This window comes from Toxorhynchites rutilus, chromosome 3, assembly GCF_029784135.1.
Source record: "Toxorhynchites rutilus septentrionalis strain SRP chromosome 3, ASM2978413v1, whole genome shotgun sequence".
Lineage (NCBI taxonomy): Eukaryota > Metazoa > Arthropoda > Insecta > Diptera > Culicidae > Toxorhynchites > Toxorhynchites rutilus.
This window is the reverse complement of record NC_073746.1, coordinates 309,895,424-309,919,744: the sequence shown is the minus strand read 5'-3', so window position 1 is coordinate 309,919,744 and position 24,321 is coordinate 309,895,424. Positions and strand designations below refer to the sequence as shown.

Sequence of the window (24,321 nt, the reverse complement as noted above, 5' to 3'; positions counted from 1 at the left end):
ATGCGATTGCTCCATACAATTACTCTTGAATTTTATGGAAGAAGTGACAGTCTGTACATTGTGAGGTAATTGATTCCAGTGGGCGATTCCCCTGATGAAAAACGAATTTGAATAATGGGATGTCCGGTACCTGTAGATGGGAAACTTCCTACCTCGCTCTGTTCTTAATGGTTTCATGATTTTGAGTAGATATGACGGACTCTGTTTTTTTGAGTAAATTAAATATCAAATCAACAGCTCTCAATTTTCCAAAATTTATTAATGAGCATCCCAATAATGTATGTTGTAAATGTGAAACGTGGGTATAAAGATTGATGTTGTAAATAAAACGTGGATATGATCTAGCGTAGTGGTAACATCCATACCTCTCACGCAAAGGTCACGAGTTCAATTCTCACTCCCGACATTCTTCCAAAAATGGGAGTAAAATTGCCGAACCAGCCAAAATGTGCTCAAAGTCACTATAATAGAGAAAAAAAAAACAATATATAAATAAAACGCTTATGGAATGACGAAATCACATGAGATAAAATGATAATATATTAGCTTGTGGAAAAAGTTATCCATAATTTTCTCGGTAGCTGGCATTTGTGATCAATATCTCGCGCAATATCGATCATACAATTCCAAGTTTAGGCTTTTTCTCGCAATTCGTCTATTTTTGTCAATCTTTTCGCGCAAATGCTCTGGCTATTATTGATATAGCAAATAGCTATTAACAATTAGAAAAACAATAAAAATCACAATTGACGCAAAAAAAACAAAATTACCAATTCGAAAAAATAACTTATTCTATAATATTTTTAGAATCTGAGACACAGGATGAAAGGAAGGGAGTGGAAAGGAAAGTAAAAGCTTATTGAGGAAAGGTTGTGTTCTTCTGAATTATTTTTTCAAGCTCTTCGTTTCTCCTCACAGCAAAGTCTTGATCAAGGATCAGGGATCCCAACGTGGACGATTCCTTCAGTTTATCTTCCTTCTTCAAAACTAGTGCGTTGGATTTGATTTTGCGAGCAGGGCGGACCAGGTTCTCGTTTTTTTTTCCAAAATATATATTTTTATCAAGGCTCATATGGCGTTAGCCTGACGGGGCCGGAGTTCAATATTTTGACAGTTTTTCTTATTATCTGTGTTAGTAATATGTAACCGATTACTCGCGGTCGGCTCGAGGTTAGTATTACAAGTGTTCTCGTAATTGGGATGTTGCTGTCTCCAATGCTCTGTACGTGTGCCCGACACGGGATACTTCCTATTGGGATGCAGCTGACCATTAATCAGCAACGCCCCCTAGTATGTACCCCATATCTAGCGTGGTGCATCTTTCTCGACTCGAGGAATCCAGGATAGAATGGTCACTAGCCGGCGCAATCATCAGCTCGTGTAGAGTTGTCATGAGCGGTACAACCTTTGGCTCTTGTTGAATCATCAGTGGACTGCACAACCTTTGGCCCGTGTATCTGTAAAGAGTGTGTGTATGTATTGCCGCGACTAAGTAAAAGTTTATAGATCGGATAGGAGGGATATGTAACAGGGACACAGTAGTAGGAAACATCATTAAACGTTGACATCGGCGTTTCTGAGGAACAGGTATAGATGAAGCAGAAGATCAGGATCACGGCTACCTAAGATATCCCGGACGGGGATATCCGATTGTCTGCCTTGTGCTCTCAGTGCTCTAGAGAGCTGAGAGCGAGCAGCATGGAACCGGATACACGACCAGACAACATGCTCGATGTCGTGGTAGCCATCGCCACAATCACAAAGATTGTTTGCTGCGAGCCCAATGCGATAGAGATGCGCGTTTAGGTTGTAGTGATTGGACATGAGCCGAGATATCACGCGAATGAAATCACGACCTACATTCAATCCCTTAAACCAAGCACTCGTCGAGACCTTAGGGATAATCGTGTGTAACCAACGACCGAACTCATCTTCACTCCACATGCGCTGCCAACTAACGAGTGTGTCCTGACGAGGAATGTGAAAAAATTCATTATAGGCAATTTGCCTTTCAAAAAGTGTGCCTTCTGAAGCGCCCACCTTAGCTAGCGAGTCCGCTTTCTCATTCCCCGGAATCGAGCAATGAGAGCGAACCCATGCTAAGGTAATCTTGAATAATTTTTCGACCAAAACACTCAATAGATGTCTTATTCTTGATAGGAAATAAGATGAGCGTTTATCAACTTTCATTGAGCGGATTGCCTCTATTGAGCTGAGACTGTCTGAAAAAATAAAATAATGGTCGATGGGCAGTGTTTCAATGATCCCTAGATCATAGTATATCGCACCCATTTCTGCGACATACACGGAACAAGGATCTCTGAGTTTGAAAGAGGCACTGGAATTTTCATTGAAGATGCCGAAGCCAGTGGACCCGTTTATGTATGAACCGTCAGTAAAGAACATTTTATCAGATCCAACTTTCCCATATTTTTCCGAAAATATCGACGGAATAACATTGGAGCGTAGGTGATCTGGTATTCCATGGATTTTTTGTCGCATGGACAGATAAAAAATGACAGAAGAATTGCAAAAGTATGGGAAGCAAACTTGGTTGGTGATGCCTGGTGAAGGGTGCACGTCGTGGGTAAGGTACTCATGGTATAAAGACATAAAACTTGACTGAGGAGTCAGTTGTAGTAGATTTTCGAAGTTATCAATCACCAATGGATTCATAATCTTGCAACGGATGAGAAATCTGTAGGATAATTCTGTGAACCGAAGAGTAAGCGGGGGTACTCCTGCCAAAACTTCGAGACTCATCGTATGTGTCGAATGCAAACACCCCATGGCTATACGCAAGCAACAATATTGTATCCTCTCCAGCTTGAGAATATGAATCCTGGCAGCTGATCGGAAGCAAAAACTGTCATATTCTAACACTGACAATATCGTTGTTTTGTACAACTGAATGAGGTCTCCTGGATGGGCACCCCACCATGTTCCGGTTATTGTTTGGAGAAAATTGATTCTTTGCTGGCATTTCTGTTTCAAATACGCAATGTGTCTCCCCCAGGTACATTTAGAATCAAAATATACACCCAGGTATTTGAAAAACATAGAGTGTTGGATCGTTTTGCCGGATAGGTAAAGCTGGAATTGGGCAGGTTCGTGCTTCCTAGAAAAAACGACCATTTCAGTTTTCTCCGTAGAGAATTCGATACCCAGCTTGAGGGCCCACGTGAACAGATTGTTCATGGTATCTTGCAACGACTTTTGCAGAGCGACGGGATTAGTACCCGTGATGGAAATAACTCCATCGTTTGCAAGTTGTCTCAGCGTGCAGTCTCTAGTTAGACAATCATCCATATCATTGACGTAAAAACTGTACAAGAGGGGGCTTAGGCAGGAGCCTTGCGGTAGGCCCATAAAACTGTAACGAGAAGATTTTGAGTTGCCATGAGAGAAATTCATGTGCTTTTCTGACAGTAAATTGTACAGGAAATTATTCAGAATTGGTGAAAGTCCACGATTATGAAGCTTCTCTGAGAGAATTTCCATGGAAACTGAATCAAATGCCCCTTTGATATCGAGAAAAACGGAAGCCATTTGTTCTTTGCGAGCAAATGCGATTTGGATTTCAGAAGATAGCAGCGCGAGACAATCATTCGTCCCTTTACCTCGGCGGAAGCCAAACTGCGTATTTGACAGCAAATTGTTCGTTTCGATCTACTTGTCCAAACGAAGTAGAATCATTTTCTCTAACAATTTGCGAATACAGGATAACATTGTAATCGGCCTATACGAGTTGTGATCGCAAGCCGGCTTGTTGGGTTTTCGTATGGCTATCACTCTCACTTGTCTCCAGTCATGCGGGACAATATTCAGCTCCAGAATCTTGTTGAACAAGTTCAGCAAACGCTGTTTTGCCAAGTCGGGAAGATTCTTCAACAAGTTGAATTTAATCTTGTCCGACCCCGGAGCTGAATTGTTACATGAGAGGAGGGCAATTGAGAATTCTACCATCGAAAAATTCTCATAATCGCATCGGAGAGGAATATCGCGTACGACGCTTTGTGCAGGAACAGAATCGGGACAAACCTTCCTTGCAAATTGGAAAATCCAACGGTCAGAGTATTCCTCACTTTCATTGGTATGGTTCCAGCCACGCCGTATTCCAAAGAGTACTCATAGCGGTCTCCCTTGACAAACCATTGATTTTGAATTTCCGCCAATATCCACGCTTTTTTGCTTTAATCAGACCTTTTAGTTTGGCTTCTAGAGCTTGGTACTTTCGAAACCATTCCACTAATCCAGTTTTCCTGAATTTTTTGAAAGCGGATGATTTTTCAAGGTAGACCTTTGAACACTCCCTGTCCCACCCAAGTGATGGAGGACGACGTCGGAAAGTGGTAGCCGGTACACGTTTCTTTTGAGCTTGAAGTGCGCTATCGTAAATCAAACTTGATATAAAATTATACTCTTCAAGGGGAGGAAGTTCATGCATCGAAATGATTGCTTCAGATATTAATTCTGCAAATTTTCTCCAGTCAATACTCTTCGTGAGGTCATACGCAATATCGACTGACTCACTAGATTTTGATTCATTGGCGATCGATAAAATTATTGGTAGGTGATCACTACCGTGGGGATCTTGGATTACCTTCCATGTGCAATACAATATGAAGAAGAGCAGAGAGATATGTCTAGCATGCTTGCCCGTGCAGGAGGGTTGGCTATCCTAGTTGCTTCCCCAGTATTTAAAACTGTCATGTTGAAGTTGTCGCACAGATCATAAATCAACGTGGCACGGTTGTCATCGTAGAGTGACCCCCATGCTGTTCCATGGGAGTTGAAGTCACCTAAGATTAACCGCGGCTCCGGCAATGCCTCGATAATATCAAAGAACTGATGGCGGCCTACCGTAGTCCTGGGAGGAATATATATCGAAGCAATGCAGAGTTCTTTGCCATTGATTTGTAAAATTTAAATTGGTCTAGTTTAGGGATGATGCTTCTGCAATTCCACTGTATGACAGTGGTCAAATCCTTGACCTCTTGCGCTGAATTAGGCATCGAGGGAAATGAACGCTGCTAAAAAGCCACATTTTTCTTTCAAAAATGTTCTCACAACCGGAAGCAAACATAATACTATGCTTTTAAGAGGATCATTTATATTTAAAGCATTTAAAATGTTATCCACAAGGTCTGAAAGCGCAAGCAGGCCAGGTAGTGGCTGTTGCTTCGACCGCGAAAATGGAACAGACGTGTTCGTTGTTGTTCCGGGAAGTGCTGAGGACCCCTGGTTGGTAGCATGACCACGTAAACCGGGAGGTACTTGCTTCGGCCTATTCTCAGTACGTTCAGTTCGAGGCTTCATTCCAACTTGGGAAGTTTCGGTATTCTTTCTGCGCAACGTTTTTTATTGCAACAATAGGCGGCCGTGTGACCGAGTTGCATACATTTGTTGCATTTCATTACCCGGGGTACAAACAACCGAACAGGTAAACGAAGTGCCCCTATTGCAACGTAATTTGGAAGGGCGGAACCCTCAAAAGTCACACGAAAAGAGTTTGTCCGATTGAGAATTCTTTTGTCATTTTTATGTGACACAGATTTCAGTCGATCGCATGCAAGAATCTTCACAGTTTTTAGTGTGGAGTTCTTGAAGCGACCGACATCATCGATTATCTCTTTTCGGGCCAAACCCTTTTCGGTTATTACGCCGTCTATTTCGACGTTGCAACAGGGTACGTATACACGATACTCAATCGCAAAGAGGTCGCAGCGCGTTATTTTGTTCGCTTGGGTCCTGCTTGAGACGACAACTCGTAGTTTGTCTGGCCCCATCCGTGTAATTTCGGTAACGTCAGAAAAATGTTGAGTTAGTTCCTTCGAGATGCGAATGACATTGAGAGGTTTGGATTTTCGTCTAAAGTACACATTGAATGGGCCTTTGGAGCCTTCAGGGTATTCTTTAGGATGAAAATCCTGTTTCTCGTCGATTTCCTCATCTTCGGAACTATCAACTTCGTAAACAGAATTTTCTACCTCAATTTCTGCTTCATCCTCCTGCTCTTCAGGAGGAGGTTCGGTATCAGAAATATTCAATTGCGTCAACGGGGGGTCCTTTCCGCCCTCAGCCATATTAGAAAAATCGGCCAACTGTTCGATATGAACAGAATATAATAATTATCAAAATGAAAAAAAAAAATATTATAAGGTTATGCTGCGGATAATATTTATATTAATTTATTTTATTTATATAAAATTATAAAATGAAAAAAAGTTCCAATAAAATTTCAACGGTAATGTAACCAAGAAAAAATAGACACTCCTAATGCCAACGTTTGCAGATTTGGTAAACACACAGATGAACAATGGTGTAAATCGAGCACAGATGGTAGAAGGAATGATAGGAGGACAAAAGAAAAATAAACTTATACTTGCCGCTGCTGTGTGGCGTGTGTGATGAATCTGTCTGAATTGTATCCTCTGCGTCTCGGTCGCGCACCACTTTGAGCTTCGCTCTACTCGCAAGCGCAACCGATGAAAAAAAAACACAGTCTGATTCGATGTGGAAAAAAACACCTTTGTTGGGTCGTTTCGAAAACCTGTCCGATCTACTTGCGAGTTATCGAACGAATGAAGGTTCTCGTTGATGTAGATCCGTTTATCTGACTTGAAGCCGATTTAATAATGAGCGAGTGTGGTACCTTCCAACGAAATCATTTCGTTGATTCGTAATAGTGAATTAAACCAGTATGAAACGGATGCTGTCCTCACGAATGTCAGATTTTGCCATCCTATGAATATTCACGAGTGGAATGGAAGCTTCAGCAAAGCCCAGCACAGTACACTAGCTTCGAAAATAGGACGGTAAATTTTCGTCCTTCAGATACGGAACCCCACTAATGATCAGGTCGTTACGTACTACCGATCTACTAATTGCGTCTGTGTTGGCATCTACTTCGTTTTCAATCCAGGACAACTTGTAGTGAACGTTCATCAAATGCACCTTTTTTTTATCCCATTTATTTATTTAAGGCTCATTAGCATTTTAGATGTAACAGAGCCGAATTTTAATCGTGTACATGTCACATGGTTATCATATCTATAATTAGCACATTACACAGTTGTCATTCGCCAGTATTCCTTCTATACCATTACATATGGTACATTCACACGGTAGCCATTTAGGCGTAGTATTCTTTCTGTTCTTCCATTATCCAGTTGGACGGACCACCGGACAGCGGAGACAGTTGATTGATCATTGTTGAGTTATTTATAGAACAGCAGCCCGATGTGTCTTGCAGAGCAGAGCAGTTGTATGGATGAATCGATCTTATTTCGACCGTGGATCGATCTCCATCGCTGATGATTGTTGCGTGGACGTAGCTATTCTGTAACAACACAAAGATGGTCAATGAGGGCCCTGAGTTTTGAACACACGATCGTAAAAAAATGCACCTTGATGCCTTCTAGTCTTCTATTCAGTTCACGCAGCCCATTTCCCAATTGGGACTATTCCTGCGTCGATTTTCCCTGCTGTGTAAACATCCTGGCCAGATCGCTGCTGGAAACACCCGAGTTGCTATTCGGAGGATGAAACACTTGTTTATGCCGTTTGTTGTTCGAGCCTTGCTTTGACATGATATATGTTTTGCTTCTCAGACACAGTTGACTTATTAAATCTTTCGGGAACGATGGAAAAGGAACGAATGGCGACAATGAATTGAAATGGCTCAATGCACTTGTAAACAACTGGAGCGACCGGAGCGCACTTCCATCGCATTTTTTACGTGATTTGCTCGAAAATATGCGATTTTCTCGAAATTACACGATCTGCCTATCGTTGCCTCGTTGTGAAGTGTAATTCTGCAAGTGTGTTGGGACGAGCGCGTGCCGATGAATGGGCAATTTATTTTTAGGCAATTCCCTCGAAATTACGCGGTTTGCGCGAAATGATGCGATTTTGACGTAGGATTACGTCTTTCAGGAACATATTGGGGTACAAATTGAAAATCGAAAATCGAGTACATCGTGAAAATTGTCCAATTTCAAACGCTTATCGCTCAGTCAGTTCATGATGGATCGATGAAATTTTTGCGTCAATCGATTTCGGCACTCCATAACATTTTTTTTAAATTGAAGAAAATAATATATGTAATGAAACTAATTATCGAACAATTGAAAAATCTCAACCCCTATCCCAACTGAAATACCCACTTTTGATTGGTCGAAATTGACGACACATGCGGCGGGTCCCTAACAGAGACATCAAAACCAAGCTACCTGGGGAAAATCAGCATTGCAAATGCATGAGAGTATAGGGAGCTTTTGTTCCTACTGAAATGTATTGCCTAACAGAGATATCAAAACTAAGCTTCCTGGAGTAAATCGGCATTGCAAATACATGAGATTAGAGAGAACTTTTGTTTCTACCGAAATGTGTTCCCTGACAGAGTCATCAAAACCAAGCTGCCAGGGGGGAATCGGCATTGCAAATATAATGTGAGTGATACGATTAATTCTAGCGAATACGATTTAAATTTGGAACTTTAATGTTCATTGCTTCGTGAAATTTCATATCAATGACCTGTCGTGTATTGTGAAAAATTTGGCACACAAATAACTGTAAAATTGTATATGGGAGCAGTTGTGTTAAAAATGACTTGATGTATGAAACGATTTATTTAAATTTAAATAAATAAAAACCAAGGTTTGTTCCTGCTCGAGAACGGATCGTTTGATTTAAACTGTCTGTTTTGTTGTGTTCATTTTCACTCAAGGATAGTTAATTTTTTAGCTCTACATATAGTATTAGGTATTGCTAATCCAACTAATATTCGTATTGGGTTGAATAAATACTCAGAAAGTAAAAATTATCAAAGAAAATTACTTTTTCCATTTCAAATATGTTTTCTCTATATTAAAGTAACATGTTTTTACTGATGAGAAAAATTGATAATTGTGTTCGGTATTGGTAATAATCTTATATTACATTGGTGAGTTTTTTTTTCTTCATTTCATCCATACATATCATAGGAGGCATCTCGTCCAAGATCACAGAGGGTGGTTTTCATCAAATCTCGTCCCACTTCAGTATATTTTATCTGAAACGCGCCATCTAACGACTGTTTACCATCCTTCTGTCATCATGACTCGGTAATCACTGGTTGAGTGAACAAACAATTTCCAACAACCAAACAAAACGGCCCTTTTCAGGGCCACCAAATCATTATCAAAGAGTTTAACGATGTAATTCTCCAAACATATCCAAAATCAACAGATAGCCTAACGGAATCCTACGTCAGCTATGCGGTCGTGTCGCGGACACAACCCTCCTGTAACTTTTTTTTTGCGCGCACGCATCAATCGCGTAAAAAAGAATCCAGTGTAGTTACAAGCTGGTAAAGTGAGGGGGTTCAAAAAAGTTGTACCATGGCAAACACGATGGTATGAAGATGGGTTTTCAGGAAATGTTTGTATAGATTTGCACATGGATTAAATAAAAATCAGTTGACAGGGTTTTGGAGATATGGAATAAATATGTTCCGTGGTATGAGAAATTTACGATATCTCTTCTATGTGGATTAATTATTCGAAATTTATTCATAACATCGTTAAAACAATCAAATGTTTCCTCAACAATCCAGCAAATTTTTCTTCGTCTTCACCGATCAACAACTGAAAGTCCAATTGTTTCATCTCCCGACATAACACAAGCTCTAGGATTCATTTAATTTTTCATTTTGGTGTCAAGGTTTTTGCTCCTTTCAATTTTTTGAGATTTTTTGAAATTGACTGAATTTTTTTACATACCAAATCGATGGTATCACACGAAAACATTGGAAAGGCTTATCAGAATTAATGAATGAGAACAAATCACCAGGAATTCTCCAGCAAAACCGCGATATCACAGAGTCTTACGTCCAAAGACCATACTGTAGGTCTGGTAAATTTTGCTTTTGTCGAATTGAGGATTCTTCTCAACAATGTCTTACAAGTTCCGAAAGTATCGGTTAGCAACCTCTACAAAGTAAGGGTCAGTAAGGGCCGCAAATGCAAAAGAAGTTAAATAAAGTTCAATTATTCAATTGTTCAACAAAATAGATTCTAGCGAAAGATGAATTAGAAAAACCTTCACCCAATCGAAGCGTCTGAAGCGACGAGTTTGTAATTTAATGTAATTTTTGTATCTTCCAAACAATGGAGAAGTATGAATTCATCCGTGTACGTGGGTTCGGCGGTCTCTAGTAGTCGATCAAATATGCATCAACGATTAAGAGCGCTGTTTGGAGCTATTTTAGGGTAAATTTGGTAACGGTAAAAATTCTATAATCTGAATGAGTTCTCTTTTTAAATTTTCGTTCGTCTCGGGCAAAATACTCAAACTATACATTAACACACTGCGTCTTAATTATCCCTCTTTCCAGCTTTGGTTTGCTTCTCGGAAGAAGTCCGATCACGGTGTCACGTGAAGCACACGCTACCACGCTGGCCCATTGAAACAAACAGCGTTACAGATACGAACAGCAGCGGTGACTCATCGTCATCGAATGCGGCCGGTGGATCCCAAAGTGGTTCCGGCGGACAAAATGTCCGCAGACAGAAGTCCTGGGACATGTTGGATCAATCAGCGATTCAGTACGCGCGTCAATCGCACAAGGTCCAACCACATCAGGTAAGCGAAACGTGTACTCCTCACCGGAGTATATCCAACATCCATTCGATTTGTCATGATCAGTTAGCGATTGGATATGGGAAGCATTTTTCCCTATCGTACCGGGGTCACCTATCAACCCCGTCCGGAGTTTGATCAGCGTTTCATTTACTAACAGACATAAAAGTTGTATATTCTTGATTGTGTAGATTTTTTATTGTTGGAATAACAATTGACGTTCGGTATTTAGTTTACAATCTTTCTGAACCAGTAGAAATATGTTACTTGGTTTTTGATGATTCCGCTGTATACTCATAAATTGATCTCATCCGATGGTACTTTGTCACTCATTCATTCACCTCCAATTCCACGATGTTGCATTCATTCGGATTTGTGTTCAATTTGAATATGATTTCGAAACAGCGTGGAGTGTTGTCAGAAGTTAGTTTGTAAGGATTTTTGGTTGTTTTACTTTCTGTTTCCTCGATGTTCCCATCTTGTTATCTCATTCCATCTATCCTTCACTTGTCACTTGTGCAGAGGGAGAAATGAAAAATGTGTGAAACCCTTGGAAAAGTTCACAAGTTTGACAAGATTTGCTCGTCATAAGGTACTGACGAACATTTCTTGGAACGTATTCGTGTGAACAAAATCTGGCAAACTCATCTTCTACCCCCTGTTACGATTATTATCTATGAACTTAGAAACACTTTTAATGCGATGTAATTTTAAAACCCATTTTGTATGCATCCCACCGTCTCCTCATCTAGGACCCAGCTATCAGAGGAAAATCCTGGCGAAGTTTAGACTTAACCCATAATCCGCACCTTGGGATGATCAGTCATTCCTCGTTTGTGTCACATGCTTGTACTAATACAAATACCACACCTTCCGCGTACAACACCACTAATATGAATAACAACAACACCTCCACTAATGTAAACAACACAAACAGTCAGATCGGTGGTGGCGCGTATCAACGGAGCGATTTCCGCAACCGTCGCTCCTCTTCAGAACCGGTCAGTCATCAGATGGTTCTGGTCAATCCAAACATTGCTAAGCTGATGGCCCTCAAGCAGGCTCACATTTACTCGGGTACTAGCATCTCCTCTGCTCCACCCTCTGCCGCCTTGGGCACAATCAGTAATACCACCATTAACACAGCTTCGACCACTGCTATTACTACCACTAATCTGACCATCACTTGTACAAACTCCGCCACCACGAACAGTACGCTGACGATCAATACGGCGAACAGTAGCGCCACTAACAGTACTAGCCCGGCACAATCTATCGAAGATGTTGAGAATGACGACGAGACGAATAACTTTATCGTCGACTGTTTGCAAGACATTTCATCGATCAAAGTAAGGATACTAAACCAAATGCAACCAACAAATCGTAAAAACTCTCTTTTCTCGAGCATCTTGCAAGAAACCAAAGTCTCTTTCTTCTTTAAGCTACTGCTCTCTATCCTATCTTCGTGTTTCATGCCTATTTCCCTCAATTCAGATTTGCCCTCCCCTCGAAAAACTTTTTTGTTCTACACAGTTTTATATTTTTTTCCAAATAGTCGAACACTTGTTCCCTCTCACACCTACACACTTACCTTGTCTCGATATCCCCGTTGCATTTACGTTAATATTTCTAGTAAACTATCAACGATTCCCACAAGAATGCTGTCTATCAGTGCGCTGAAGTGGTTAAAGAAAGGTTTGTCTTACACTGCTAGTTGTACTTTTTTCCACATTATCTTCTTCTAGAAAATCCCTCCACTATGTTCCCCCAAAAATTTGGACCTGTTGTTTCTATCCACCCACTACTAATCTATGAAGCCGGATAGTGTTCCAGAATCTTTTTCCATACCAATTGTGTGATTTTTTTTCGTTTTGGTTCGTTTCCATTTCACTTTTGCACGTTATCCACCGTGTGGCCTGAAGGGAGATTCATTATAATGATTATTTTTGGACAATATTTTATTGATAAATATAGTTTATACAAATCCAGGATATTGAGTCTCTCTGTCAGGAAACCAAACTCATTGCTTGTGTCCTCTCAAAGAGAGAGTCATTATTCTTGAAGAAATAAAGGGCAAGTGCACACCTCACCAGGTGGGGGTTAATCTACGTTGCGACCCGCATTTCAGAACGATGGGTTTGTGTATTGACTAGGTTGTTAGGCGTGGTACATACGTAACGCTACAATGTGCCTCTTGAACCTCCTCCCCGTCTTTGTAACAATAAGTAACGCAAGACAAACTTCCCTCCCTTTTAAGTTCCGTAACGCTAACATAATCTGTACACAAAGTCAAAGACGTTTGGAAAATTTTATAATAATAAAGCTTTTTTTAAGTAATGAAAATATTAATATAGAAAATCAGACATCCACCCAGGTCGGAATCAAATGATCATACTTTCATCAAGTTCATAAATTTCGAACAGAGACGGAATCCTTGCATACTCAAAATATTTCGTTTTCAGTTCCTGGTCCCTTGTTTTGAGTTTATCATCCAAGTGACTCATGATTATGCGGAAGTACCTGCTAACTCCCGGCAAAGAGGAATCATCCGACGTTCAACTTGGCTGAAAGCACTGCGTAGTGACGAATATTGCATTGAGATTCAATTGATTAAAATTATAAATCGAAAATATCTATGACCTTTTTAAGACGAGGGTTCTCGTCTGTTTCTCCATCCACATTAATTATGGTTACTGGCTTGATTCTTCTTTGACACCGAATAACATCAAATTCAGGCAGATCGCACAAATTCAGGCAAATCGAGCCCATGATAAAATGTCTTCACTGTATTAAATTGCTTCAGCATGATCAAGTGTAGCGCCCTTATTTAATTTATAAGTCCCGCTTATGTCGAACCGGCCCCACTTTAGTTTTGTTTATTCGTCAAATTTCCAGGGGCAAGTTCAACATAGCGGTTTTGATTGTACAACATACAATGAACTTTTGATTGAAAATGTATTCTTAAAATGGTTCACTGCCCATACGATTGCCAACAGTTCTTTTTCAATTGTATGGTATTTCTTTTCGGCACCTACGAGTCCTCTGCTAGCGTATGCAATAGGTCTATCTGTAGTTTTCTCATTTGAGAGTACTGCCCCAATAGCGTACTCACTCGCGTCTGTTGTTATGACAAATGTATCTTTATAGTTTGGTCTCACCAGTAGAGAATCAGAAGTTAGGAAGTTTTTCAATTCTTCGAAAGCAATTTGACACTCCTCGGTCCAAATGAACTTGGAGTCTTTTTTCAAAAGATTGTTTAGTGGTTTCCTACTGTGAGCAATTCTCGGGATGAATTTCCCGTAGAAATTTACTGTTCCCAGGAATGATCGGACTTCCTTGATTGTTGTTGGCACCGGCATTTCCTTAATGGTCACAATATTGTCAGTTGTGGGGCGAATCCCTCTCTTATCAACTGTGTGTCCCAAAAATTTTAGTTCTGATTTCAAAATTTGACATTTTGATGGTTCAATTTTCAAATTATGTCGACTTAGGGCTTCTAGAACCTTGCATAAGTTCTCGTTGTGTTCCTCTATCGTCTTTCCAAATAATATTATATCATCTAAATAGGTAATTGATTTTACATCTCCTAATTCATAAAGGATTGTATTCATCAGTTTCTGGAATGTTGAAGGACTGTTCCTCAGTCCCATAGGCATTCTCGTAAATTCAAAATGCCCCCGTGGGGTTGAAAAAGCTGTCTTCGCTCTGTCTCTTGAATGAATGGGAACTTGGTAAAATCCTGATTTAAGATCCAAGGTTGAAAAATACTCACCATCTCCCAGGTTATCAAGAATCTCGTCGATTAGTGGAATTGGGTAAACGAACGGTTTGGTGATCAAATTCAAAGCTCGGAAATCCACTACGATTCGATACTTTTTATTTCCCTCGGCATCCACACTTTTCTTTGGTATGCAAAGCACCGGGGCATTCCAAGGACTTTTGCTTGGTTTAATTATTCCTTGTTTGTACATTTCATCAATCTCTTCATTGATGTGTTTCTTCGTAGATTCCGGAAATCGGTACTGTCTTTTGTAAATTGGAATGTTTGTTGTAGTTTCGATTTCATGTACAACTGTGTCTGTATGTTCAAGTTTATCCCCTTCTAGAAAAAATACGTCCTTATGGTGATTCAGAATTGATGCGATAGAGTTTAATTCCTCCTTGTTCAAATGATCTAGATTAATTGTCTCAGCTAATTTTTTATACCGTTCGTAACCCCGAATCATCTGGATGTTCTTATATTCCATAATGTTATAATCCATGTCCGCGTTCAGATCTAACAGTCTTGCTAAATATTGTGGTTGTTCAACGTTGTATAGTGCTTCATCGCTTTTGTCGTATTCAAATACGGCATTTTCCTCGAATTCATTGTTTTTTTCGTTTTCAAATGATTTGCGGCACATATTTTGTACCCCTATTCCATTGAATGTTTGGGATTTTATATTCGATTCACCTATATCATCGGTATTATTACCGAAAACTACATGGTTGAGATTTCTCCCGATATATACTACATGTTTTTGCAGGAATTCGTTTCCCAATATACAAGGCACTATTGTCCTAGTTTCATTTTGTACCCTGCCCTAGCTTTATTTTGTACAGGTGGAATAAGCTTATGTTTACCAGCCATGACAAAATCATGATCCAGTAGGTTAACGCGATAATCGATATGCTTTGATCGGTGCATACTTACTGGCTGCTGTTAAGCCCATTACAACACGTGCTTTATTATCTTGGCTCAGGGAACATATTTCTTTCGGTTCCAGAATCGAAGCTAGCTGCCCAACAGGGCTCGGCAAAGCCATATTCAACTGAGGATAGTCAGCGTACTATGAAGAAAGTCGCCTTCGTATTCAATTGGAAATGAGTTTTGGCTTCTCCCAGCAGCAGTCTTTCGAAAAACACTTACACATGTCCGCGTGATGTTCAAATTCCATGTTTGAACACGAACATACTTTTCGCTAGTGTTCAATGTTTATTCCAAACAAGCTCAATGATGCACAAACACAAACATGTTTGAATCACACGCGTTTCTCAAATCATAAACAAACATGGTGTTTATAATTCAAGCACATCATGTACAAAACATACCACCCGTTGTCGCATTATTTCATTGCTCTTCGTTTCTTTTCATGCACAGAAAAAAATAATTCCTCCTAAAACATTTCTTTGCAGAATATTTTTTCACAGAAACGAACTATCAATTTAAATCGTATTGCAAAAATTACATGAACTCAGAGGCTATGAGTTGATACACATTTTGCAAGTATGATTAAATATTCTTTATGAAACATGAAAACATTCTCTAAATAAAAAGAAGCTATGAGATTTTTTTTCTCCGTGCATGTTGCCAATTGAAGTCTGGGGAACCGAGTGCACAGCAGGGCGACGTCATACAAATGCTGGCCAAATAAATAAATAAATACTCAAAAATTAGTTTTAGATGCATGTTTCAGGAAAGTTTACACCTATTCTTGGTATTTTGATGTGGATAACTAAACACTCTCCGCCACACTCGATTCAATTTTACTACTTGTTCAAATAGCTAATGAGCGGATGTTACATATATTCAATATATAAATTGATGCGTGCACTAAATAATGATATCAATTGTGAAGAACTCTGATATCAATTGACGTTTATTTTGTTCAGAACAGATTAAGAGGTTTATTTTATTTGCCCAACATTTTAGACATAGCACCCATTGTCATGATATGGTAGCATTTTTCCCATGTCAACACACCAACATACCTTGTGTTGAGTGGCGGTGGTGTGGTGTCCGATTCGCTTCTTCTACTCTACGCACTGCCTGTACATCAGGATCGAACATCATGTGAAACTTTCGGATTAAACATCGTATATCTAAATATGCTACGAATACAAACATATCACATTTCCAAACACAGGTACGAAAAAATCATGTTTGTATTCAAACACAAAACTGCAATCAGCAGCGTGAACATGTTTATCTCGAACGCAGTGTTTTTTGTGAAACACGGAAGACTGTCCAGCAGTTTTTCTGTCAACATGACTCAATAGTCATTCGGGCGTTTAGTTGCTATCTCTCTTTACGACGCGACCATCGCATTCCATTCTTCCCCGTCAAATGGACTTCAATGCATATTGAACTGACTCCCCCCAAAATGAATTCGTTTCTCTCTCTGTATTCTCTCTCTGTATCACGTGTGCATGTATCGATGTTTGGGTTCAACGTGGTTTGACATATACTACAAGTGAGCTATATTTGTTTATAACGTACATGAAAATTTCTCACAAAAATAAAATAGCGTGCAGTGTTGTGTTGAGAAACACTGACAAATTTGTGGATTTTATTGATATAAACCTGTATGTTTTTTCACAAAATTGAGCTCGGAGACAAAGGGAACGAAACTGTTTTTAAGAATTCCTCCCAAACTACACGCTTTTTACAAATACTAACTTGAGGACCTTTATAGCATACCTGATAACTGTCTAAGTTCGTTGGTTTGAGTCCACGGTGGGTAGACAACATGTCCATTAATGGTGTAACTACTTATTTGCATCAGAAATCAAGTTTTCATTTCACTTTATATGGACGTAAAAATAAGATTGTGTACGTGTGCTGCAAAATGCATGTCAGGGGAATAGAAGTGTGGATTGAAGTGAAGTTGAATGAAGAGGCAGATTAGTATACATTAGTCATGTCAATTAGAATAACCATTGACTAGGATAGTTCACCAGTCATCCTCGCTCTCAACGCTCGTCAATTCATTTTCTTGTCAATTTAAAGTATGTTGACGGCGAATGCCGAAGTAGTCCTAGTCGAAGCGAAGCTACTGAGAAAAGAGTCGATTTTCGTTTTTCATCTTCGAAGACTTCGGGCTCTGCTGCTCAAGCATAAAGGGGCGCGTGAATTAATTTAGGAATGAAAATGGAATTTTGTTACGTAACGATCATGGCTACCCTCTCCACCCTCATTTGGACAAAGCTGGATACGAAAAGGAGCACGATATGGGCACAACCCATTTCTATCATTTCAACCGACCCATTTCTGAAGCAGATTAACACATCAAGCAAAAATGTTTGGTTGTCAAAATGCGATGAACCGGCACAAACAGCAGCAAAGCCAAATAAGTTTTTTTTCTGCCATTTTGTAGTATTATTTTTAAATATTTCAACAAGCAAAATGTCCAATTATAGTTGACATTTGACGACGTTATGCACAACGGGCGACTGACTTGCATGGGTGACAACTTTTGTTTATGCTGAGTAGCGTTATCTATTATTTACGGGAGCATCGTATTGATTCGTAAACAGGTTTACTAGACTTTAAGGTTCGTTTAGAAAAAGTGTAAGCTGATACATGATTGGATAAAATATAAGCTTATTATAGTTTCTTGGCCTAGTGTCTTAGAGCAGACATACGACCGCGAAAGGGTTAATAAGACATGTTCTAACAATAATTGGACCATCTGAATGAAGCAATCACCTAAAAGTGATTAGCTTTGACTAACGGATGAGGAATTGTGTTTTATCAGGACAAAGCCTGTCCGCACGTAACGAAAATGACTCGCCAGAAGCTCCGCGAGCTTGGTTACGGGTTTTCTTGTGCATCCATATTACACTCCGGATATGATACCAAGTGATTACCATTTGTTATTATAGTAAAAATATAGAACAAAACGGTGTATACATTGGATTCCTTTTTACGCGATTTGATCGAAATTACGTTAAATTACACGTTTCGACACTACTATCGTGCCTTGTTATTGCTGCACGCAATGAGTTTCTGAGTAGCTACAATTGGAGTGCCCTTGGTTAGGGCGTTAATGCCATGGCGACGCGTTTCTGAGAAATTGTTTCTGGGTGACTCTCAACGAATCCTTCACAGAAGAAACCTCCGATGTCTCCAGCTTAGAGCACTCCACTCCTTAGCGTCTTACGGCGTGACAAAAATTCCTGCCAATGCGTATTGCACCGTCGACGAACTATTGAAACTATACACAACTTCCAACTCGCTAGCAGTTCATACCGCAGCCTTAAGGTGAAGGTGGAAGCTAGCCATTGTAGTAGTATAGGTAAACCCACGTGTAAAAATGGGGTAATAGTGTTTGTGAGAGAAGAGGAAAGCACACGTAAATAGATCAATTCCCTTATCAGACTGTGTGGCGCTTCATTGACACGAGTTTTTGAATACATTTGAAAAAAAAATAACAATTCAATACTAAAGTAAAATGTATGAACGATATGTTCCGATGAAAAATTGCAAATTTAAATATATATAGAAGGTGCATTTGTATGAACGATATGTTCCGATGAAAAATTGCAAATTTAAATATATATAGAAGGTGCATTTGCATATGAAGTAAAATTCTGATTATACGCGAGCGTATCATGAGCAAATTTATAACACATGCGAAATGGGGCTCTTTTGGTATTAACAAGTTCTTCCGTATAGTAATTCGATGTTGATAATTCCTTATTATTTTCCTTCGTTGATCGTATTGTTTTCACATATTCACGTTGGAGAGCTCTTCTCTTCGTTGGCCGAGGCATTTTGATTGAATGTAATACTTTACCGTTTTCTGGTTTTGAAAGCATAAGCAGTCGTGGCAGTGTTCCGAGCTCTGCAATACAATTTTATTACCCAATGTTAATGTTGTTAAAACTTACATTATAGACCCATTAAACGTGAAAATAATAATTGTATTAATATCAACACAATTTTATTCTATTGATTTTCATGACATGAAAATTTTATTGAGTGGTTTTTATAGCTGTTTCGATGATGTTGTCTGGCATCAGTGTCGAAAAAAATAACCATGCTTTCACCAATACAAACAAAACCATTGCCGAAGATTGAATAATGGAAATTTAACTTTCAGAGCACTAGCTCGAGTTTTCCGACGTTTTTCACTATACAGTGCGACAGCAGATGAAAATTTAATATCTTGTGAGTAATCGATTATAGTTTGGTTGATATTACTTGATAGGAAAACGATCATTTTCTTCACACTGTTTCGCAAAACTATCGATTTTCGGGCGAGGGGTGAGGGAGGGAGATTGATGAAATGAGCGCCATTGTGGCAGCCATTTGTGGCTAGCTTCCACCTTCACCTTAACGCTATTCCTACAAATCATAAGTTCTTCGTGTTTACACAAACTTGCGTAGGAATCCAAGGAATAACGCTTTATCAAGGCCAAGGAGTAAACAACCAAGAAGGACACGTAGCACGCAAGAATATTCAGAGCGATTCTTAACAGAACAGGTAACGGAGAGTTCGTCATAAGTAAAATAAGAAAGGAAGCTGGTGCTCTACAGCTTCCCGATACAGAACGAAGGAAAAACGTGGCTGGAAAAGAGGGAGTTTTGGTCCAACTTCCTTTTTTTTCTTAATTTATGAGAGCGAGCGGCTGCACGAAATAATCTATAATATGGTCCAAATCATCTTGGGAAAAGATAAATGCCTCCGAACTGACTGGGTGGCCTCATCTCCTCAACGTATCGAAGAGGTTGTTGAAACAACTGTCGTAGTATCACTCTTCTCAATTCCGCTTTATTGTCCAAATCCGATGAATACCAGTCCAGCTCTCGAGGAGAAATTTTGACAACTCAGCGTTTTGTTTCCTATATACTTTTTTGGGTTTTAAATTGTAACAACGAAGATGGCGCGAATCAAAATCGAAGTAAAAAAACAAATCTTGCACATTTGGTGTACTTCAAAGGGCATTACTTATAATCAAAAGGCCAAACGAGTAGGAGTTGCAAGTGTGAAAGCAATTATTGAGAAATTTGAGATACATACGCTTACGCTTGAAGACTTGCCACGATACGAACGGAATCAGGTGCCAGTGACCCTAAATTGGACAAATATGTTGTGTATGTCAACACATACATAAGCTGATGTCTATACGTGATTTGGCCAAAAGGCGGAACTTCGTATGGAATAATTCAACGAATCAAAGCTAGACATAATCTGAAGACGTATAAGAAACAGAAAATTGCTAAACAAAGTGACAAACAAAAAGCTCAACTCAGATCGCGAAAACTGTATGATCGAATTGTGAGTAACAATCAACTATGCATTTTGATGGACGATGAAACATATGCCAAGGAGGACCCTATAGCTCTTCCTGGGCCCCAGTTTTATACAAAAGCTGTCGAAGAGGATATTATTGACTCAGCGAAGTTTATTAGGGTGGATAAATTCAGGTAAAATGGGCTTATCTGGCAGGCCATATACAGGGAAACTTCCATATAACGTACCCTCGTTATAACGTACCCTCGTTATAACGTACCCTCGTTATAACGTACCATCGATATAACGAACATTTTACCTCGATATAACGTACACATTTCCAAAGTGTAAAAGGAATTTTTTTTCGATATTTTTTTCCGATAGAACAATGAATTATCTGTATTGTGATGCTAAAACAAGTTTTGTACCTTTAATCAATCCCGAAATACAACAGGTTTTGTGATTCCGGATTCTAAATGAATCAAGTTTTAATCAACAGTACGAAGGGAAGCATCAACAGAAAGACTGGCTTCGTTTTCTGATTGAAGTTATTCATTAACTTTACTAAAACAGCAACACAATAATGTTTTATAGACTACGTTTGTGAGTACTTTATTATGCTTCGATATAACGTACAATTCGATACAACGTACAATTTTGAAAGTGAAATGTACGTTATATCGAAGTTTACCTGTACAGCTGCGGCATGGGCTCATCCATTTTCTTCACAAAAGGAACCATCAACCCCAGAAGCGCATTTTGCCATTGTACAATAAGCATATCATTATTTTGGCCGGATTTGGCATCCGCCCACTATGCCCGTTCAAAAATTTATTGGCTGAAGGAAAACCATATCGATTATTTCGAAATAGACAGCAATCCACCTAACTGACGACAGCTGCGCACAATTGAGTGTTATTGGGCGATTGTTGAAGGAATCTTTCGCAAGGATGACAAGGCTGCTCATAACATAATTTGGAGAAACGCTTTAGAAAAGTGTACAGGAAAAACTGTGCAAAAACTGATGGGTGTTATTAAACGTAAAATTCCCGTTTATAATTCAGAAAGTAACTTTTTGTCTGAAATTCATGATGTTATACTATTGCTGTATATTAATCTCAAATAAAGTCTGCTATTAGATTATTTTTATTCTCATGTATTGTTTATTTTGGGTTGATGAAAGTTTGAAGTTACTTTTCGATATTACATTTTACATTTGTTTTGCATTTCCAATTGTAAATGTTTATAAGCACCGATTAATTTTGCAAATATTGATGAAGAGTTACGTTTTTATTCGCAACAATCTTAGGTGATGACATGGAACGACGATTTTAATGAGACTGCTGGTGTGCACGTTTTTCCGCCGAATCCGGTGTGCCATCACACTGATAAAGAAACCGTTTCGTTAAAAAAAAAGCTTGTCGGTAAGAAGTAAACTTATTCAAAATAAGGAAGATCACATCTCCCCATAGGTGAATGAATTGTGGTTTTTCCTTCGAGACTATCATCCTAAAATTAATGCATTCACTTATTAAAGTTACATTTTGTCTGCAGTGTTTATGCACTTGCAAAAAAAGTACAAGTAGTGGCCAATGTTCGATTTTTCGAACAGTCATCTCCCGGAAAATGGAAGATGGGAAAGAATTTATTCTAGAACATTTGAGGTTTCTTTAGCGCCAATGATCGAAATAACACCAATGAACAACGGTCCAGGAGGTGCATTTAAGAGGAAATTAGCATTTAGAGCTCGACAGTTGTTCTCTAGACAAACACTGTCTTAGACAAAGTTGTTAGATATGATAGAGCGCAAATTTTTATGTTATCAAAATTTAACTTTCTTATCTTTATACAGGGTGGGCCATTTAAAGTGGAAGGATTTGTTTTTGCAATAGCAAAGTAAAGAAGTGGAATTTTAAAATTTTTTTTTGAAATTCATTTATTTTGGTCCAAGGAGATTTGTTCTAACTACTTTTTGATTATGATATCTCGTAAATGACCGCCTCTGGCCTTGACCGCAAAATGTGCCTTTTTTTCGGCATTTTCCATCACTTTGCCCAATGCTTCGGCCGATATGGCAGCAATTTCTTGTCGGATATTGTCTTTCAGCGCAGCCAGGGTCCTTGGTTTACCAGTGTATACCTTGGATTTTAAATATCCCCATAAAAAAAAGTCAGGAGGCGTCAAATCAGGTGATCTCGGTGGCCAGTCATAATCGCCGTTTTTCGATATTAATCTTCCGGGGAACATTTCGTGCAATAATTTGGTCGTGGCAGCCGCTGTATGGCATGTAGCGCCGTCCTGTTGGAACCAGTAATTGTCCAATTCATTATGCGTCGGAGAGTGGTTCGAGCGATGCCTAACTCTTGCGAACGATGGCGACCTGATGTCGATGGAGTCTCTGCAACACTGGCTCGAACGGCATCAATATTCTCGTCGAAACGTCTTGGTCGTTGTCTGGACAGATGACTGGCATTACCAACACTACCAGACGATATAAATTTGGCATATAATCAACGTATAGTGTTGTCTCCAGGCGATGTTTTAACTTTATTTTTATTTTTCCACGCACGTTTAGTTAACACAATTGAGAAGTTATTTTGAATGTACAGCTGAACAATTTCAGCGCGTTGTTTAGGTGTGTATTGTTCCATGGTTAAAATTGTACTGAAATGACGCTTCCAACGCAGTATGACATTTGTTAATCTGACATCTCTGTCAAAAGTTATAGGGTTACCAGATGCTTCCACTTTAAATGGCCCACCCTGTAGATAGAAGTAAACATGGTTCAACAATGTTGTAGTCCCGGTTATTTGAGACATCTTTGTGGAACAAAGTTTTTTTTCTATCTCTTGAAATAACCGATATAGCGTCTTCTTTCTATGTTACGTTAGGGTCTCCATGGAAAAAAATGTTTTTTGCTCTGACTTTTATATTTGAAATTCTACATACAAACTGTCTTCGAGAGACTTTTAGAGCTTAGTAATACAAATATTTTGCGATGCAGAACTTATCAATATCTCAACTTCACTCAATGTTATTGATATATCTTCCCAAAAAACACGCTCTTTTCATTTGCTTGTCATTCTTTCTGGGGCTAACATAAAGTTTGTTGACCGAATTTGAAAGAGCATATTTCGCTCTACATGTTATGTGATTTTCAAACTTATTTGTTATTTTTGTTATTTTTTGTGTTTGAGTAAACTTAAATTGAAAAAATTAATTTGGGTAAAAAATCTTTAATAACTTTAAGTAGGATTAAGAAATTAACAAATTCTGCATCGAAAAATGCTTGTATTAATAAGCTCCAAAAGTCGTACGAAGACAGTTTTGATATAGAATTTTAAATGTTAAAGCAAAAAAACCCGTTTTTTCATGGTCACACTGAAGCAACTTAGAAAAAACGCGCTAAATCGATTATATTAAAAGATAGAAAATGCTTTATTCTACAAAGTTGTTTAGATTTTTCATTTCATCGAAAAATTTGGTCACCCTATTTTTGATAACATGAATATAAGCGCTCTATCATATCTAACAACTTTGTCGAAGACAGTTTTTGTCTAAAGAATAAATATCTCCCACAAAATTGTTTTTAGTGCTTTCTATCTAAGTTGCATTAGGATAACCATGCAAAAACGGTTTTCTTACTCTAACTTTTGTAATTAATATTCTACATCAAAACTGTCTTCGTACGACTTTTAGA

At 38.9% G+C, this 24,321-nt stretch overlaps 1 protein-coding gene across 6 annotated transcripts in view; it reads left to right on the top strand.

The window, feature by feature from the left end:
* Positions 1 to 24,321, top strand: part of LOC129780448 (neurofibromin) — a 67,081-nt gene that overhangs the window by 28,055 nt on the left and 14,705 nt on the right. For 4 of the 6 annotated variants that reach the window (XR_008743923.1, XM_055788735.1, XM_055788736.1 and 1 more), the window contains exons 5-6: positions 10,379 to 10,626; positions 11,376 to 11,972. Coding sequence is in view for 5 of the 6 variants with exons in the window: in XM_055788735.1 (XP_055644710.1) it covers positions 10,379 to 10,626; positions 11,376 to 11,972 (845 nt within the window). In the remaining variant the exon portion in view is untranslated. The remainder of the gene's footprint in view (positions 1 to 10,378; positions 10,627 to 11,375; positions 11,973 to 24,321) is intronic. The other 2 variants (XM_055788738.1, XM_055788737.1) reach the window with 1 other exon arrangement.